Raw genomic sequence first — 16,861 nt, 5'->3', positions numbered from 1 at the left:
TGCAAGAGGGCAGAATTTGAGGCGCAGGAGAACTACAGATAATGGAGTACTAGAGCTAGAAGAGCAAAGAATATGTTGGCTACGAGAGTGGTGACATAAAGGGGTGCTTGGCAACCCTGGTAAATGAGGCCATTTTAAAAGCTGCTAACCAAATGCTATTTATGCATTTGTTATGGTCATGGTCTGAAGGCACATGAGGCCTCTACCTTGCTTACGCTAAACATATCTGGGTCTGTTCAGTGCCTGGATGGGTGATTGCCTTGGAAGCGCATGTATTGGGTTGCAAGACAGAAAATTGGTAGAATATAAATGTAAGAGAATTAGAACAATGTTCATAACTTAACCTGTCTCTTGACCACTGGAAATCTCAGCTACTAATCTGGTTCTGAGGTTTCACTCACCATGAGCATTTGTTGTATCATTATAAATAGATCTGTTAATAGCCAAAGTAAATTTTGGTCAGAAACATTAATGCTAAAAGATCCTTTGTTTTCTCTTGCAGATTAAGGGAAGTTTCAGAGAAGCTCAACAAATACAACTTAAACAGGTGAGATAGTGTTATAGGCTATAACTTCAAAGGAAGAGTAACTTTAGGGCAACCTTCCACATTTTGGGTCCCCCAGAATATTGTTGGACTGTGGCACCCATCATTCCTAGCTAGTATGGCCAGTGATAAGGAATGATGGGAACTGTAGTCCAACAAAATTGGAGGACCTGAGGTTGGATAAAACTGCTTAGTTGTTCAGTGTTCGTATTCACCATTTCTAGAATTAGTAGCTTTGTCTCTACATACCGTATATCGCGGCGTATAAGGCGACTCGGCGTATAAGACGACCCCCCAACTTTTAATGTGAAAAAACAGAGTTTGGGGTATACTCACCCAGCCCGGGATCCATGGCTGCTGAGGCGGCGGCAGCGGCGGGGAGAGCGTCCCCCGCGCCACACAGGAGATTTCCGCGCTTGCCGCCCAAGCGCACAGCGGCCCCCATGGCTGCTGAGGTGGCGGCAGCGACGCCTGGGGCAGCGGGGAGAAGCTCCCCGTCGCCGCAAAGGAGGCCTCCACGGCTGCTGAGGCGTCGGCAGCGACGCCTGGGGCAACGGGGAGAAGCTCCCCGTCGCCGCAAAGGAGGCCTCCGCGCTTCCTGCTGAAGCGCAGGACGGCCTCCACGGCTGCTGAGGCGTCGGCAGCGACGCCTGGGGCAGCGGGGAGAAGCTCCCCGTCGCCGCAAAGGAGGCCTCCGCGCTTCCTGCTGAAGCGCAGGACGGCCTCCACGGCTGCTGAGGCGTCGGCAGCGACACCTGGGGCAGCGGGGAGAACCTCCCCGTCGCCGCACAGGAAGCCTCCGCGCTTGCCGCCCACGCCCAGCCCGGGCTCCATGGCGGCTGAGGCAGCGGTTGCGGCTGGAGCGCCGGGGAGAGGCTCCATGCAGCCAGTGGCGGGGCGGAACTCCGGGTCATGATGTTGCCGGCGTACAAGACGACCCCCGACTTCAGAGAAGATTTTTCGGGCTTAAAAAGTCGTCTTATACGCCGCGATATACGGTAAGTTTTGCTACTTGGCTAACTACATACGGTAAGTCTTGTTGCCCAAGTCAGTGCAGAAAGGAAGAGCTACTGATGTACTTGTGATAGTCAAAGTGCCATGTGGATGTGGTTTTGTATTTCATTGGTATCCAAATTAATTATTTGATCTTGGTTTTTTGTCTTGTTTGTTTTTGTGTCCTTAACTGTTTTTAATTATGTATAAATCACCTAAGATGGTTGTTTAGAAGGTGATTAGTAAATCAGTATTGGTGATGATGATAATTGGAGTTTAGCATTAAAAAACAGTTTAAATGAATTGAAGTGCATAGGCAGGGTTAAAACTGGCGGCTGCTGTATATTTCACAGTTATTGTCAGAAATTAGTACTTGGGGAACACCGCTTCATAAAGATATGTATTGGAAAATACATTATTGAAATATAGTATAATGTTCCCTGGTGGCTTTTAACATTTTGTTCTTTTTTGTCTTATGGCTGAAAATACATTGGGTTGCTGCAACTAATGCTCATCTTTAATCAGTTTCAGATGTTACAGCTATATTCATTATACATTCCATATGCCACTTGGTTTATTTCTCAGAGTTAAGGAGTCTTTAAAAATGTTACCCATGCTTGCTTTTTGTTTTCAGCCACCCCCCTTTGAATGTATTGGAGCAGGCCACTATTAAACAGTGTGTGGTGGGACCAAATCATGCTGCATTTCTCCTTGAGGTAATTTGTTTAAATATGTTTCACAAAAATATTGTACTGATACTGTTAAACTTAATTCATATAGTTAAATATAGTTTTCCCAGTCTCAATTAGACCAACTTGACCCACAGCTGAAAACTTTTTTTTTTTTTTACATAATTAAAGTTTAGTATTGTTTCAATATTGGACACTCTCTCTTTTAAATCTAGGATGGTAGAGTCTGCAGGATTGGCTTTTTAGTTCAGCCAGACAGATTGGAATTGGGTAAACCTGATAATAATGATGGGTAAGGACTACTTTTGTTGTGTATTTAAGAAGTATCTAACCAATTTCTCTTGGTATTTTGATTCCGAACCGTCAGCAGAATTGAAAATGGAAACGGGAGGAGGGAGAACCATCTTTTTGGGTGTCTTGCTTTAGCAAACTGGTAATGGCTGTACAGACCTTAGGCAAAATTAAGGCCAATCTAATGACCTATTTTATATTAAATGATAAGAACGGAATCTTACAATCCTAAATGTTATAGGTGTTATAACAAGGTTTTTTTTTTAGTTTTTTAGTCGTGTCCGACTCTTCAGATAATTTCAGTAATCACTCAAGTTTGAGATTACATTTTTACATATTTACCACTTGCTAGGGTATGTTTTCTGGATCCACATTGTTATTATTTGGCTCAAAATTATTTTGGGGGGAACTATTATCAGATATGTTTAATGTTTGGTTTAAACAGGTTTTTGGGCTTTACATTAACTCACGATTATATTAATTTAAAATCTAATGCATATTCATTCATTTATACAGACACTTCACAATCTTACCATAATTCCTGACACAGAATTGTTTTTTTAGTAGGACATCATTTTGTCAACCACCAAATTCATTAGGCATGCTTTACATGCCTTTTCTCTTTTCATATTAGAGCATCATATATATTGCAGCTAAGTATGGAAGATTCCCAAGGGTGTTGCTTAAGCTGGTGTGTTACCAGACTAAGTCCCTGATAATTTAAACCTGGGATTCCAGGCTTTGTTTGTAACCCATTTGGGATTGTATTGTGACTGATCTACCATCTTTTACTTTCAGTTCAAAGTTGAGCAGTGGCTCAGGGGCAGGAAGGACATCCAGGCCAGGCAGAACTAGTGATTCCCCATGGTTTCTGTCTGGTTCTGAAACTCTGGGCAGACTGGCAGGCAACACCCTTGGGTAAGTTTTGATAGGGTTGAGGCTACCATCTGTTTGCGCTTGGTTATGTGTGGCTACACATAACATTGTCTCCCGTATGTATAAGACCACCGAAATGCAGAAGTGGTTTAGCTAGCTTTTTGGAAAAATGCCATTAAGATGTTAAGTTTGGAATGTTAAATCTATAATTGTAAGCAATCTAATTTACTTTAACCATAATAAAAACATGCCTGCTACTGTGGGTAGTCCTTTTAGATTCCCCCCCCCCCCCCGAATTACAGTAACTTCATTTTAGGGGAACATAATTTACTCAAAATGTCACATGAATCTGCTTTGTAGTAAGGGACTAATATTAAAAATACAAATAAAAACATTTGTAGGAAAAATATCTGCATGTGTGTCATGACCTATATTCGGACTTATTTGTTACTTATGTTGTTGAACAATGCTAGCATGATTTAGAAGTAAAAAATGAGAGGATTTCTAGTTAAACCTGCTGCATTTGTATCACATCAGCAACAATTGTTAGTATCTTCTCAAGAATGGTTCACTACTTCAGTTTCAAGATATCTGAACAGCCTCATGTTTGGATTGTGCCAAGTGTATTGAGTTAATAAAACATTATGTTAAAACAATACCAATCTTCAGCCTAGAAAAAGAAATCAAGCATAAATAATATCCTACATTTCCAGTGCAAATATTCCATGCAAATATTTCAAAATGAATTACCACTTATTATTGGTAAAGATACTTATATCGTGCCTTTTCTTCTGAAGGAGATCTTTACTGGAAAGGATGACTATTTCTGAAGCAGTTTATAATTTTAACCAATATATGGCCATTAAGATGTAGTATATAAACATTTTGCATAGAAAATGATGTCATACTTAATAGGGGGAGTTCTGTTTTAATTATTTGTAGTGTAGCGGTCGGATTTTGTAACTCAGAATGTATGGCTCTTGGATATGAAAACTTAAGCATATTGATCTTTTGCACATGTATGCAATGACTTCATTGCTAACAATTTCAGAAGCTGGCTGGAATGTAGAATAAAAAGTAAAAGCTGAAAGTAAAGAAGTGCATCTTAATGCAAACTAGCTTGTGAATTTATATTATTTGGATTCTTTTAAAGAAATTGCATTTGCAAAACTGCTGTACAGAAAAGATGCCATTGTATCAAGCATACTAGCTTCATTTTAAAAGGCTGGTGAATCACATGGCTAGTGTACTGTAGTCAACAGTTAAATTCAGATACATGATAGCTTGTAAAACAGCTCAAACACATAAATCTATTGCCATTTTTAAAATTCCTCAGGAGTCGCTGGAGCTCAGGTGTCGGAGGAAGTGGAGGAGGATCCTCTGGTAGATCATCAGCTGGAGCTAGAGATTCCAGGAGGCAAACGCGAGTTATTCGAACAGGACGTGATAGAGGATCTGGGCTCTTGGGTAGTCAGCCCCAGCCAGTGATTCCAGCATCTGTTATTCCAGAAGAACTCATTTCACAGGTATGAATCTTTCTTGTGATGAAATATTTCAAAGTTGTGGAAAAGGAGTAACTGGAAGATGCTTGCTTGCTTATTTATCTATTTATTTTGTAAGTTTCTTACATATACGTATATATATTGGAGGAAGATGGAATGCTTCTGTGCCCTTAGATGTTCACAGTGGTTGGAAACATGAGAAAAGGAAGAGTATCTGCATCAGATTCATGTAAAGCTAAGGTTGACTGTGAGCACATTTTGTTTGTGGTCTTGGGACTGAAATATTTTGAGTCAGCCTTTGAAAAACACCTGGCCCAATTTTCAGTGAATAAAGAAATAAACACCACCCATAATGCAAGTCACTTAATGTTCGAACATTTGAAAAAAAACATTTGTGTTGACTGTTTTCTAAAGATTAGCAGGCAGACTACAGATTATTGAGAAGAAACAATTTCCGTTGATATGAGGGTTAGCAAGAATTTTCAAAGTAGGTTAGTTGGTTAGTATTTCTTTAGTATTGTGTGAAGATAATGGAGCTTGTTTTCACGTCTTTGAGACTAGTCTAATTGGCCCTGGACTCCCAGGGATAATTGATAATTGCTCTGAGATTACGTTCTGTTTCCTATAATGCCTGTGGGTAAATTTCTTCAGACACTGCACATGTTTGTATTATTTTTATGCTTTCTTTCTGTTGGTCTCTTCCTCCACCCCCACCTGGGCACTAGAACACTTTGATTTTATTCACATTAAGTTGTTAACTAATATTCTCTGATAGTAAATTCACACCTTCCTTGTAAATTGATAATCATTTTCCTAATTTCTTAATTTTAGTATATTTATAAGAGGCAGATTTTGTGCTATATGATACACGCTGACATATTCAATATAGCCAAGGAATAGAGAAGCACAACGGTCCCTGTAAATCATTTTTATCTGGCAGGATATTTATCCCTGCCATATCTATACCGAGTTATTGAGATGGCATACATAATCAAAAACAAACTATTATATACTGTAATCATACTTTTAAAAAACCAAACAGCAAATATCCAAAAGAAATAATGTGTCAGGTAAAATATGTCGGTTGAAGTATCTCCAGTCTCTTAGACCAAAAGCCTCTGAACGACAGTCCCCCCCCCCCAAATGTTGCATAAGTTTTTATTCTCGGCACTGCTATGGTGAACTCACTACCTTGTGCCCCGGCCAGCCTCACCTCTGAAGCCACATGAGCAGAAGGGCCTCCCCTGGCAATTTGAACAAATGTTTTATGTGGTAGGAGATGATTCTTCCAAATTCTGGACCATGTTCTCATTTTTGTTACCTGTCTAGCATGATTTGAAAGTAAATAACCAGCTGCTGTCAGAAGCTTTGGCATACCCATGCTCCAGGCAAGGGGCTGCTGAGGTTTGGCTTGGCAGGGGTCAGAAGTCAGAATCTCACTCTTTCCACCTACTTAGAGAGGAGTCCTGAATTACCCATATATATACACTGTGTACCATGAGCTTTGGTGCGAGGGTGGCATGATTCCTTCATGTCTTTGCTGGAGGCTTGTTCCTGGAAGACTGGGTATAAGAAAGTTATTATTAAGGATGTCCCCAAAAAGGAACATCGGTAGCCTCTTTAAAAGTGGCCTGTGGAGTGGAGGGAAGGAATGTTTAAGCAGCAAAGAATAGAAATAAGCAATAGATTTTTATTTTTACAGATTTATAAACTGCTCCACAGCCAGAAGCTACTGAGACTTCACATTACTTAATAGCATTATCCAAAACCAGCCTGTTTACCTTTTTCCAGTTAAACATGATATCTGCTTATATTGAGTATATTGTTGACTTCTACTACTCCAGAAATATTTGTTTCTGTTGATGAAAATTACCTGGAGTGGTGTAACATGTTACATTGTTAAAAATGTATTCTATTTTGTATAGGCACAAGTTGTTTTACAAGGAAAATCTAGGAGTGTAATTATCAGAGAGCTCCAGCGGACAAATCTTGATGTAAATCTTGCAGTCAACAACTTGCTGAGCCGTGATGATGAAGATGGGGATGATGGTGACGACACGGCGAGTGAATCTTACCTTCCTGGAGGTTTGTATTGCGCAATGTTTCCTCTTTTTTCATCATTAAAAACAATATTAAGTTATTCTGTCAAAGTGCAATATACTTTCAGTTTGAAGTACTGGTAAAGAGTTAGCTTTATGTTCTTTGCTATGTACCCTATAGAGATACAAAAATATTGATTGCTGTTTGGTTCCAGTAAATAAGAGAGAAAGTAATAGGCAAGACAAAACTACGGTTAACTTGTATGGAAGTGAATGTCTTGAGTTAATTTATTGGATTTGAAGCAACAGTTCAGAGGTCTAGTACTGTATAACAAAAGTTTGTACATACTTCGACCATCATCATTTATCTTGTTAAGAGGGTCCCCCCCCCAAGTGTAAAGAGTTCTTATTGCAAGGACCTTCTGTTTTGTAACTCTCAGGAGACAGTTATGCTAGAACAGCTGTGCACTTAAAATGTACCAGTCTTGAGTAATTCGGCATTTTATATAATGGATAAGCATTCCTATTTGGGGCATGATTTTCCATACCTGATAGGCACATTCACACAAAGCCTGTATATGTAGACCTCTAGACTGTGTTGCTCCTCAAATATGGGAGAGCCAGGGTGCACAACTTGTCTAATATGAAGGGCCACAGTGGGAAGCTTATAAAGTGGGAAGACTGTAAATAATTTGCATGTTTGTTTTGACAAGCGAAGAATTAGCAATTTTGTTATAATATTGTGAACAACGAATTGACAGCAGTTGACATTACTGTTGTTGTGAAAGACTAGTGATTCATAATGTGTGATATGCCAGGGACAAGAATTAACCTGGGTGCTTGTTAGGCAAAGGGCCTATTTACACAATGTAACTTTGAGCCATGTGAAGCTGTCCTTGATAATGACTGGATACCAACCTGTGTGAACTGCTCCCTGGTGACTATTTTTAAAAAGGTTTTTAAAAATAGTTGCATTGGTTGGTATGCAAATTTTTGCCACTTTGGGCCTTTTTTGAATGTATAAAGGGCAGACTATAAATATGTTGGGCTGAAATCCTAAACTAGGGAGAAAGTTCTGTTGATCATAGTAGGGACTTGCTTCTGAGTAAACAGTCAAAAGGATTGCACTGTTAATGCATCCAGCTTTCATGTTTCTCATTCTATAAACATGCTGTGCCTCTTGGCTTGTGCCTTGCCTTTGAGATAAGGAGCTATTGCAGTCTCTAAACCTAGCTGCTAAATTTCGTATCTTCCATAGATGACTATTTAAATATTAATAAAATGCCAAGCAAAATCTTCCCTATCTGCTCCTTTCTTTCAGCTAAAGTTTTTTTCATGTCTCCATATCTCATTTTCCTTGTCTTGAGCTTCTGTGACAGACAAAAGGAAGGGGGATGAGAGTATCTCCTACATCCCCAACCCCTTTCAAAGGCTAGTGTTCTCTTAGACTGTCTTTTGTGGGGCTTGGTTCGCTTGTGTGATTTCTTGTTGTTGGGAAGAACTGAACAAGCTCAGTGGCAGATGATTCACAGACAGGTAGACAAAGCACCACTGTTTTTACTCATTGAAATACATATTTGAAAGCATGACTATTAAAAAAAAAACCTTTATTCCTACAAAGTGTGCTTACAGTTGTAATGCTCCTGTTGCTTTAAGACATTAAATATGAACTAGGTAAAATTTACTGAAACAAAACAAAACAATTTACACAGCGATACTTTTACCTCAAATAGATTTGACAGCACTTTTGGGTCAGGGAGGTTTATCACATCCCTTGTAAGGCTCAATAGATGCCCAGCAAGTCCCAATTTTGAGATATAAGGCAATGGTATTCTAGGTGCACGTTGAGCCATGTGCATCTCCACCAAAAGGTCACTGCCAAAGTTGTCTCATGTTGATAAAATATGGACGTGAAACAGTCCTGAGGCTGCATGAAAAAGGGTGCTGCTTGGAGAGCAAAGGTTTGCTGTTTAAAGCTGGTTAGTATTTGCCCCCCTTTCCTGGTATTCTATATACACGGAATTTTCCAGAGTTCAACATACTGGTTTCTTTGGTTATTTATCTTAACTTTGTGTTCTGATGGCCATTGTCACGGGAAAATACTTGGCTTCTGAGCTGCAGCAGTAGTTTTGGTGTGGCTGCTGGAATCTGTGTTGCAGCACTGAAGCAAAATTATTCAGCCAAGTTACTCCATTGTTTTTACAGGAGAGTTCAGCTCTACTGTTTATCTTTAATGTGACCTTCAAATTCTCAATCATCACTGTATCAGGGGGATTTCATATGAAATAAGCATCTGTTGGAGGCTTTGGAAGAGGGCAAGTGGTGGTGTACCCTATTGGCTTTAGCTTTGTCTAGGTATATTTCAGAGGTAATAGTTCACAGACAGATAGTGAGATAGGTTTTTTTTTTTTAGCATGTTTAGATTTGGGGCTTGTTTCAGTTACATATGTAGATTTATCCAGTTGGTTATTTGGTGATATCTGTGTAAGGACAGAGTGAATGTTTTGTTTGGTACGTAGTACCGGCACCTCTTTTTGTTGTTGTTAAGAAGTGTGGCACTTAACTGTAACAGCTTCATGGTGAGTACCAGCACCTGTTTTTCTAGACAAAAAGCACTTGTTACTAGTAATTTGAATTTTCAACCCTTTTTTTTAGAGCAAGGGTGGGGAAGCTGTGGCCCTCCAGATGTGGTTGGAGTGAAATTTCCATTGGCCATGTAGTCCAACATCATCTGTAGGGTCACAGATTCCTCATCCTTGTTCTTAGAGCAAGGATTCCCAAACCATTGTCTGTGGACCACAAGTGGTCTGCAAGCTTCATTCAGGTACTCTGTGGTGTGTGAGTAAAAACAGTTACAAATCACATAGCATTGGGCACAGCACATTACAATTGCTACAACAGGCAGAAAAATTATGAAGTGGTCTGCCAAGACCCTCAGCAACTTTCAAGTGGTTTGTGGGGATTTTTTTTTTGGGGGGGGGACTTCTGTTCTAGAGGATGCCATGTGCAGAGAAGCTGAAAGTAATTAGTGTTGAGGTTGTGATTCTTAGGATGGACGCTGAAAGGATTGCATAAACCTATGTTTCCTTGACTTCGTGGAGGGATCCCTGGGATTGTGCAAGGTACCAGTGAAGGACATTTTGGGTGAGGGAGGAAAGAAGCTGAAAACAATTTTGCATGTTTAATTGGTATCAGATGTATAAAAACATCAGGGTTTCTCAAAGTGAAAGTGGCAGTCTTAATGAGATTACTTTAAAAGAGGGATGTCCACGATGGGTGGACGCATTCAGTGCACCTAGATGAGTACCCATAGCAAGGCTAGTGGTTGGGAATGTCTATGGAAAGCCTAGTTAATGTAAGAAGTGGGGTGTGATTTCATAGAGATTGAAAAACACTGTCAGAAATATAAAAATATATCTGCTGTCAATGTGGACAGCATTTCCTGCTTTGTGTTGGAAAATAAATTTAATAGAATTTAACAGAAAGTCAGGAAGGCAGATATTTTTTTCCAGCACCTAAGGTAGGATCTTTATCATCGCAAGATAGAGTATTAAAAGATGGGGCACTGTGCTACCATTAAAATCAGTTACTTAATGATAGAAAAGGTAGAGTTTGTTTGGGGGGCCATGCTTATGAGTTCTTGCAGAATTTATCAGCAGATTCTATTAAAAATGACATTTTCCAGTTTAGGAAGTTATTGTCTTAGCAATAGGCAGACATGAGCTTTATTCTCTTTGGAGGAAGTCTTTTTTATCTGCTTTCTTCTGGAACATAAACTTATTGAGCCTTGTTCTTTTTATATTGTTTAACTGCTTCCAGCTTTGAACCATGTCTGGATTAGTTTAGACCAAGCAGTTGATATAGCTAACATTGGTTTCTTAAATCAGGACATTTTGCTTGATCGCATATGTGAGCAGTAGGCAATACATCCAAACGCTAGGGAATCTGAAGAACAGAACATCAGTTTTTGTTGGTGGATTTGTCTTGTTTGGTGATGGTCTTTCAAGATGATATTTCAAGTAGCTGATAATTCACCTCAGATCCTTGTCTCCTCTTATAGAGGATCTTATGTCTCTTCTGGATGCTGACATACATTCTGCTCACCCAAGTGTCATTATTGATGCTGATGCTATGTTTTCAGAAGATATTAGTTACTTTGGTTATCCATCCTTTCGGCGCTCATCACTTTCCAGGCTAAGCTCGTCCCGAGGTAATTTTGCACCTTTTTTTTCTTTGTAAATAAGTAGCATTGCTGTGCAGTACACTAGTTATAGCACATGCTGGTGATTCTTGTCTTTAGTTTTGTGTGTACAACCCTTTTCTGTTTTAAATATAGATATATAAAATTTCTTGCATTAAGCTGTAAAAATTGTATGATGTAAGTGTGTGAAATAAATTCCTAGCAGTATGTTTGAAAAGTTTGACAGGTGAAATGTGCATGAGGCTTTCCAAAAGCAATCTGCCTAAAGCCAGTTTTTTAAAAAACCATGCCTACTTAGGGAGTACTTACTGAAAAACTCAATGTTTTTCTCATGCAACATTCTGAAAGGGAGTTCAATTGCTCAGTATCCATGGTACACAGGGAATTTTGTGCCTTCCTGAGTCTGGAGGCATAACTCAATAGTATAGCTAGAAGTCCTACATCTGTTCCAGTAGGTAGCATTGAAAGCTCTTCCACTGCTCCTTATGCACTGCTCTAAGAGTAAACATTTTATTTGCAAAGCGTAGTAATAATGACATACTCAACAATAGGTGAGGCAAGCTGGAATTTAACTGCATTCTGAAATGGCTTGCAGTGCTCAAATTCCATGTCTGTTATTCATAATCCATTGCAATGACAGAATACTTTGCATGGTGTCAAGTTCTAAGCATGACTTGAAAAGCGTATGAAATGTGATACCAGATCTGATACTTAGTTATTCCTTCATAGCTTCTTAAAAATAACTATTATGCGTATCCATAACATTTTACCAATTGTTAATCCAACCTCTATCATGATCTTCATGGAGTATTGCTCTGCCTATTCAATTTTTTTCTGTTAGGTATTCCAGTACCTGAACATCTATGTGTTATCACAAGTTAGGATCAGTAAAATGGTTGCTGTACGTATTAGGCATAATTTTAATTTTCTCGACATACTAGATTTATCCAATCTAGCGACATAAAATTATTTATGCAGTTTCTGTAGGTGACGTAGAGGATTAGAACAAAATACCTTGTCATCATTCTTGAGACATGGTTCAGACATAATGTTGAAGCTAGGGTTTAGGTCAGGGGTTGGTAGTGGCCCACGGGGCTCGTCTAACTGGCCCATGGCGACCCCTGCCGCTGCCTGCTCTTACTGGTGTGGCGCGGTGCGGGGACCGACTTCCAGGTTGATGGCGCCTGTGCACATGCACACAGGCACTCCTCCGACCCAGAAGAGTGTGCGCCATTGTCCGGTAACCTTGCCGACCCCTGGTTTAGGTGTTGAGTGCAGGCTGCAGGATCACATGCATCCTCCTTCTACCTCTTCAAGTGCACACACTCTGTCTTCAGTTTCTACATTAAAAGAGAGACGAAACCATTAGGGCTATTGGAATGAGTTTATTACATGCTTGGTTTCACCTTAACTTGGATTGGCAATGGCCGCATGTAATTCCAAAGCTGGAGGGAGGAGAGAAGAGGAATTTATGCAGAAAGTGGTGGGGAGAAGGTTTACACGATCCTCTAGTCTGCTCTTCATCTCTAAAAGCTGTTTTAAATGTGTTTTACCTATTTGGCCCATTTCTCCCCAGTGATCTTGAGGATGGGGACTGGGTGGACTTAGAACAGCCAGAGTTGCCTTTTGAGGGGGGTGGTAAATTGGATGCATTTTGGGGGACAAGAGAGCTTACCTATACAATATGAGGTGTCTGAGGGTTTCCTTAATGCTTTTACTTTTTGTTCATCTTTTTTATATATAAAAAATTACACACGCACCCCCAGTACACCCCTCTCCTCCTCCTTTTCCCCAACCCAAAGGCATAGTTCTGGTGTAAACAATGGCAGTAAAATTCATACAAGCATAGAACTGGAGAGGGACTGAAAATTACTGATATCAATATGAAGGAAAATGTTATCACAACTATCTTTTTGTTCAAATGGAAGATGTTTTACTGCTGTTTGAAGCAGTGAACACAATCGCTCATCATGATTTAGTCATTCTTATTTAGCATTTTATAGGACCTATCAACAGACGGTCAATTGCAGCTCTGTTTCAAGCAGAAGGAAACCTTTGTTTCATGGTTAAGTTTTTTCTTTTTAAGCATAAGGAACCTTCCACCACCTCATATTGGAGAGGGAGGCCTTTCTCAATTTGTTGAATTTGCCTTACTAGCCCCCAAAGTGGCAGAAAATGTCCCCCCAAACCTTTTCATGGGACATGATCAGTACCATTAGGGTGGGAGGTGATTTTTGGCCCAGCATTAGTCCGAGTAGATGGGTCATGGGAGATAAAAAGAAAAGTTGTTAGGAATCGGGCTGTAGAGCAAGGGGTGGGGTGGGGGGAAAGAAGTAAGCTATGTGGAGATTAGTTTTTAAATAAAGGAAGATAATGAAATGACAGATACCAGAAGGAAAAAGAGAGCAAGGAGGAAAGACGAGAGATTTGTTCTTAAAAAGTTTATCAATACAAATGAAGACTCATATGTTAAATGCATTATGTGCATGTACGTATATTCAAACTCTGACTTTTCTTAAATCACTCCCTTTTTCCTTTCTAAGGTTATTTCTATGTTAAGATGAAAAATCCTTATTTTCCATGTATATTTGACTCTTGGATATTTAGCTTGGTTACCTGAGTTAAAATTTTAATTGTATGAGAGAACTGGAGAGTACTGGCTTTAGACAATTTTAGGCCAATTGGAGGGAAAGCATTTTGGTAAGGAACATTCTCCTTCAAAAATCTTTTTTTAGAACGTTGTCTGACTACAAAAATTTTCAGTTAAGCAACTTTGCCATAAGTTTTTAAAAATCAAAGCAAGTCCTATATGTTTGTTTAAATGAAGGGGTTGGATTAGCAAATTTTACAGAAGTTTAAGATTGTTTTTTAACCTTTTCAAGTGGTGGTGGTGGTGGTTGGGAAAAATTCTGAGACTCTCTAATAAACACTCCTTTTTGGTTAGCTTAAAAAGTCTCTAAAAGAGACATTGCCTTGTTTGGTGGCATCTATTTTTCTTGCTGTTCTTTGATAAGATCACCCACAATATACTCTTTGCATATGGTACTATAAAAATCTTAAATCACTTTTTATCTCATCCTAAGTAAACAGTGAGGTAATTTTTTTCTTCTGTTAATTCATTTTTTTTTGAGTAGCTTGAAACTTCAGATTTTGAACTTTATTTCTAGTCTCATTCTTGCATTTCAAATTATTTTGGCAATACCAAAGTACATATGCTTGAAAGGGTTAATATTTTGAGTGTTGCATGTCATTTTTATATTTACACTTAAGTGAAATCTATAAGTAGATTTTAACTGCTGTTAGTTGCATCCTGAAGGGTCTTTACTAGAGAGTGGCTTACTTTTATCCCACTGGTGTGACCCAATTGCATACCAGTTCTCCTTCTTCCCTTAGAGAGAGACTCTGAGCTGTTGCGTGAACGTGAGTCCGTTTTACGTTTGCGTGAAAGAAGGTGGCTTGATGGAGCCTCATTTGATAATGAAAGAGGCTCTACAAGCAAAGAAGGGGAGCCAAACCTTGACAAGAAGAATACACCTGTCCAAAGCCCAGTCTCTTTAGGAGAGGACTTGCAGTGGTGGCCGGATAAGGTATTTTGGTTGTATTTTATTAAAAATGCAAAATTGGAATATATTGTATTGTCTGTAAATGTGGATCTTTCTCTTTCCTCCCCCTGCCAAATTCCTCATCAAATGCCCCTGCATGTAATTCCTACATTATGGATGTGTTTACATTGACTGTGGATCATTTGTGTTCATGTCATTTCAGTTTTGACGTGTTGCTCAATCATAAACTCATTCACTTGGAAAATTAAGTATTGTTGACTTTAATAGAAGGGGGTTGCTTGAATGGAAGTGTGCACAGGCCTCCAGCCTTTAGTAGTTTATAGTTAGCATCCCTTTCACTTGGACATAAAATTAATTGTGTCAACTGATATTTTTTGGGAGCCTGAACAAGTACTCTTCTGTCTTTATGAACACGTTTGCCATCCTTTGAAGCAATGGGGTGATTTTTTTTTTAAAGCTGATCCTTTGCGTTTCTTCTGTCTACTCTTTTCCCTTTCACCAGTTGGTTCACTTGTTTTCTGTCGCCTTGCAGATGAAAGAACTCATTTTCACACTGTTGCTGTTAATTTTCCTCCTTCATTCGAGAAGTGTGATTATTTGTTAGTGTCAGCTGAAAATGATTGCTTTTGCTCTGATGATAAAAACAACAACTATGAACCTATTTCTCTTTTCCTCCCTGCCCTTCTAAGGAACAATTGTAGTGAAGAGTGGGTGGGCCATATGTAGATCTGATATGTTTAGCCTAAGAACTCTACTATTGCTACTGGTCCTATTTGAATGGACATGAGCTATTTTGTCTTTTAAACTCTACTTCCTATATTTGTGCCTTCCTTTCCCAGAAGACTGAAAGCCAGTCTGGACTCTTAATTAGTGTAGACAAGTATCTGCTCCCCTTCATTATTTCCTTCCAATATTTTGGGGGGTACGTACTGTGAAGTAGCCTTTTCACAAAGCAGGAGATATAATTAAATGGGTATCTGAAGTGCAGTAAAGTCTTGAGAACAGTAGAGTCTAGAGGAAGTTGCAGATTTCAGGCAGGGATCTTTTCAGTCCTACCTGGCAGGAGCTGAATCAGGGAACTCTCGCATGCAAGCCATGCACTCAATTGCTGAGCTACAGCTGTTGTGAATTAGCAGAATCTTACTTGATCATGGAGTGGGCTTATTTTTTAACCTGAGATGCCCACCACAGGAACATTAAGCTGTGGTCCTGTTTATTCCATTCTCATCTCTCTTGGATTTGTATTCTCCTGGTTTCAGTTTAAGACATGCGTCATCAGTCAGGCTTCCTGGCTTGCTTCTTCCTTGGAGAATTGAAGAATGAGGAGGTTTGCTGTGACATGATATATAATGCCCCTGCCTAGAGCAAGGCAAGAGAAGTGGGACGAGAGAACTGACCACAACTTTATGTGCTTTAAACATTTTTTGAGTACTTGCAGTTAAATGGCTGGAGAAGATGGAAGGGCAAGATATAAAACGTGTGTCCAAAGTTCAGTTGAGTCTTTTGGATTAATAGAATAGAATAGATAGATAGATAGATAGATACTTTATTGTCATTGTATGTAGTACAACGAAATTGAATGCCATTCCACATTTACAGCCACATATATGCATTTATGCATTTACAATCACACATACACATACATACCATCCATCATGACTCCCCAAAGATCATATCATTTGGTTACAGCATTTAAAATAGTTATAGCTCTTGGATAAAAACTGTTTTTTAGTTTATTCGTTCTTGATTTAATTGTTCTGTATCTCTTGCCCGAAGACAACCATGCAAACAGACTACAGTGGTACCTCGGGTTACGTACCCAATCCATTCCGGGGTGCCGTTTGCACCCTGAAAAGTACGTAACCCGGATGTCCATTTTGTGCATGCACAAAGCACAATACTGCGCTGCACTCTGCACGGACATGTGCAGAAGTGTTCGTGCGGCAAAATTCACTTCCGGGCTTGCGGGGTTCGTAACCTGAAAAAACGCAACCCAAAGTGGATGTAACCCGAGGTACCACTGTATATCCAGGATGAGATGAATCCTGTAAAATGTTGTTTGCTTTTTTTGAGACAACGGGAGCTATATAGTTCGTCCAAAGATAGGAGAGGATCACCGTAATCTTTTGGGCTGTGGAGCATTTTCCTGTCGGTGACTGTGCA

At 39.5% G+C, this 16,861-nt stretch overlaps 1 protein-coding gene across 7 annotated transcripts in view; it reads left to right on the top strand.

The window, feature by feature from the left end:
• Positions 1–16,861, top strand: part of UBR5 (ubiquitin protein ligase E3 component n-recognin 5) — a 71,468-nt gene that overhangs the window by 9,466 nt on the left and 45,141 nt on the right. For 4 of the 7 annotated variants that reach the window (XM_033155689.1, XM_033155692.1, XM_033155690.1 and 1 more), the window contains exons 1-8: positions 481–547; positions 2,172–2,253; positions 2,442–2,518; positions 3,316–3,435; positions 4,730–4,919; positions 6,821–6,980; positions 10,995–11,144; positions 14,511–14,722. In XM_033155689.1, coding sequence (XP_033011580.1) covers positions 11,003–11,144; positions 14,511–14,722 — 354 coding nt within the window. In that variant the 5' untranslated portion in view covers positions 481–547; positions 2,172–2,253; positions 2,442–2,518; ... (2 more) ...; positions 6,821–6,980; positions 10,995–11,002. Of the gene's footprint in view, positions 1–480; positions 548–2,171; positions 2,254–2,441; positions 2,519–3,315; positions 3,436–4,729; positions 4,920–6,820; positions 6,981–10,994; positions 11,145–14,510; positions 14,723–16,861 lie in introns of those variants that run through there. The other 3 variants (XM_033155695.1, XM_033155694.1, XM_033155693.1) reach the window with 3 other exon arrangements.

This window comes from Lacerta agilis, chromosome 7 (genome assembly GCF_009819535.1).
Source record: "Lacerta agilis isolate rLacAgi1 chromosome 7, rLacAgi1.pri, whole genome shotgun sequence".
NCBI classification, from domain to species: domain Eukaryota; kingdom Metazoa; phylum Chordata; class Lepidosauria; order Squamata; family Lacertidae; genus Lacerta; species Lacerta agilis.
Note: the sequence above shows the minus strand (reverse complement) of the source record. Positions and strands in the feature narration are given on the sequence as shown.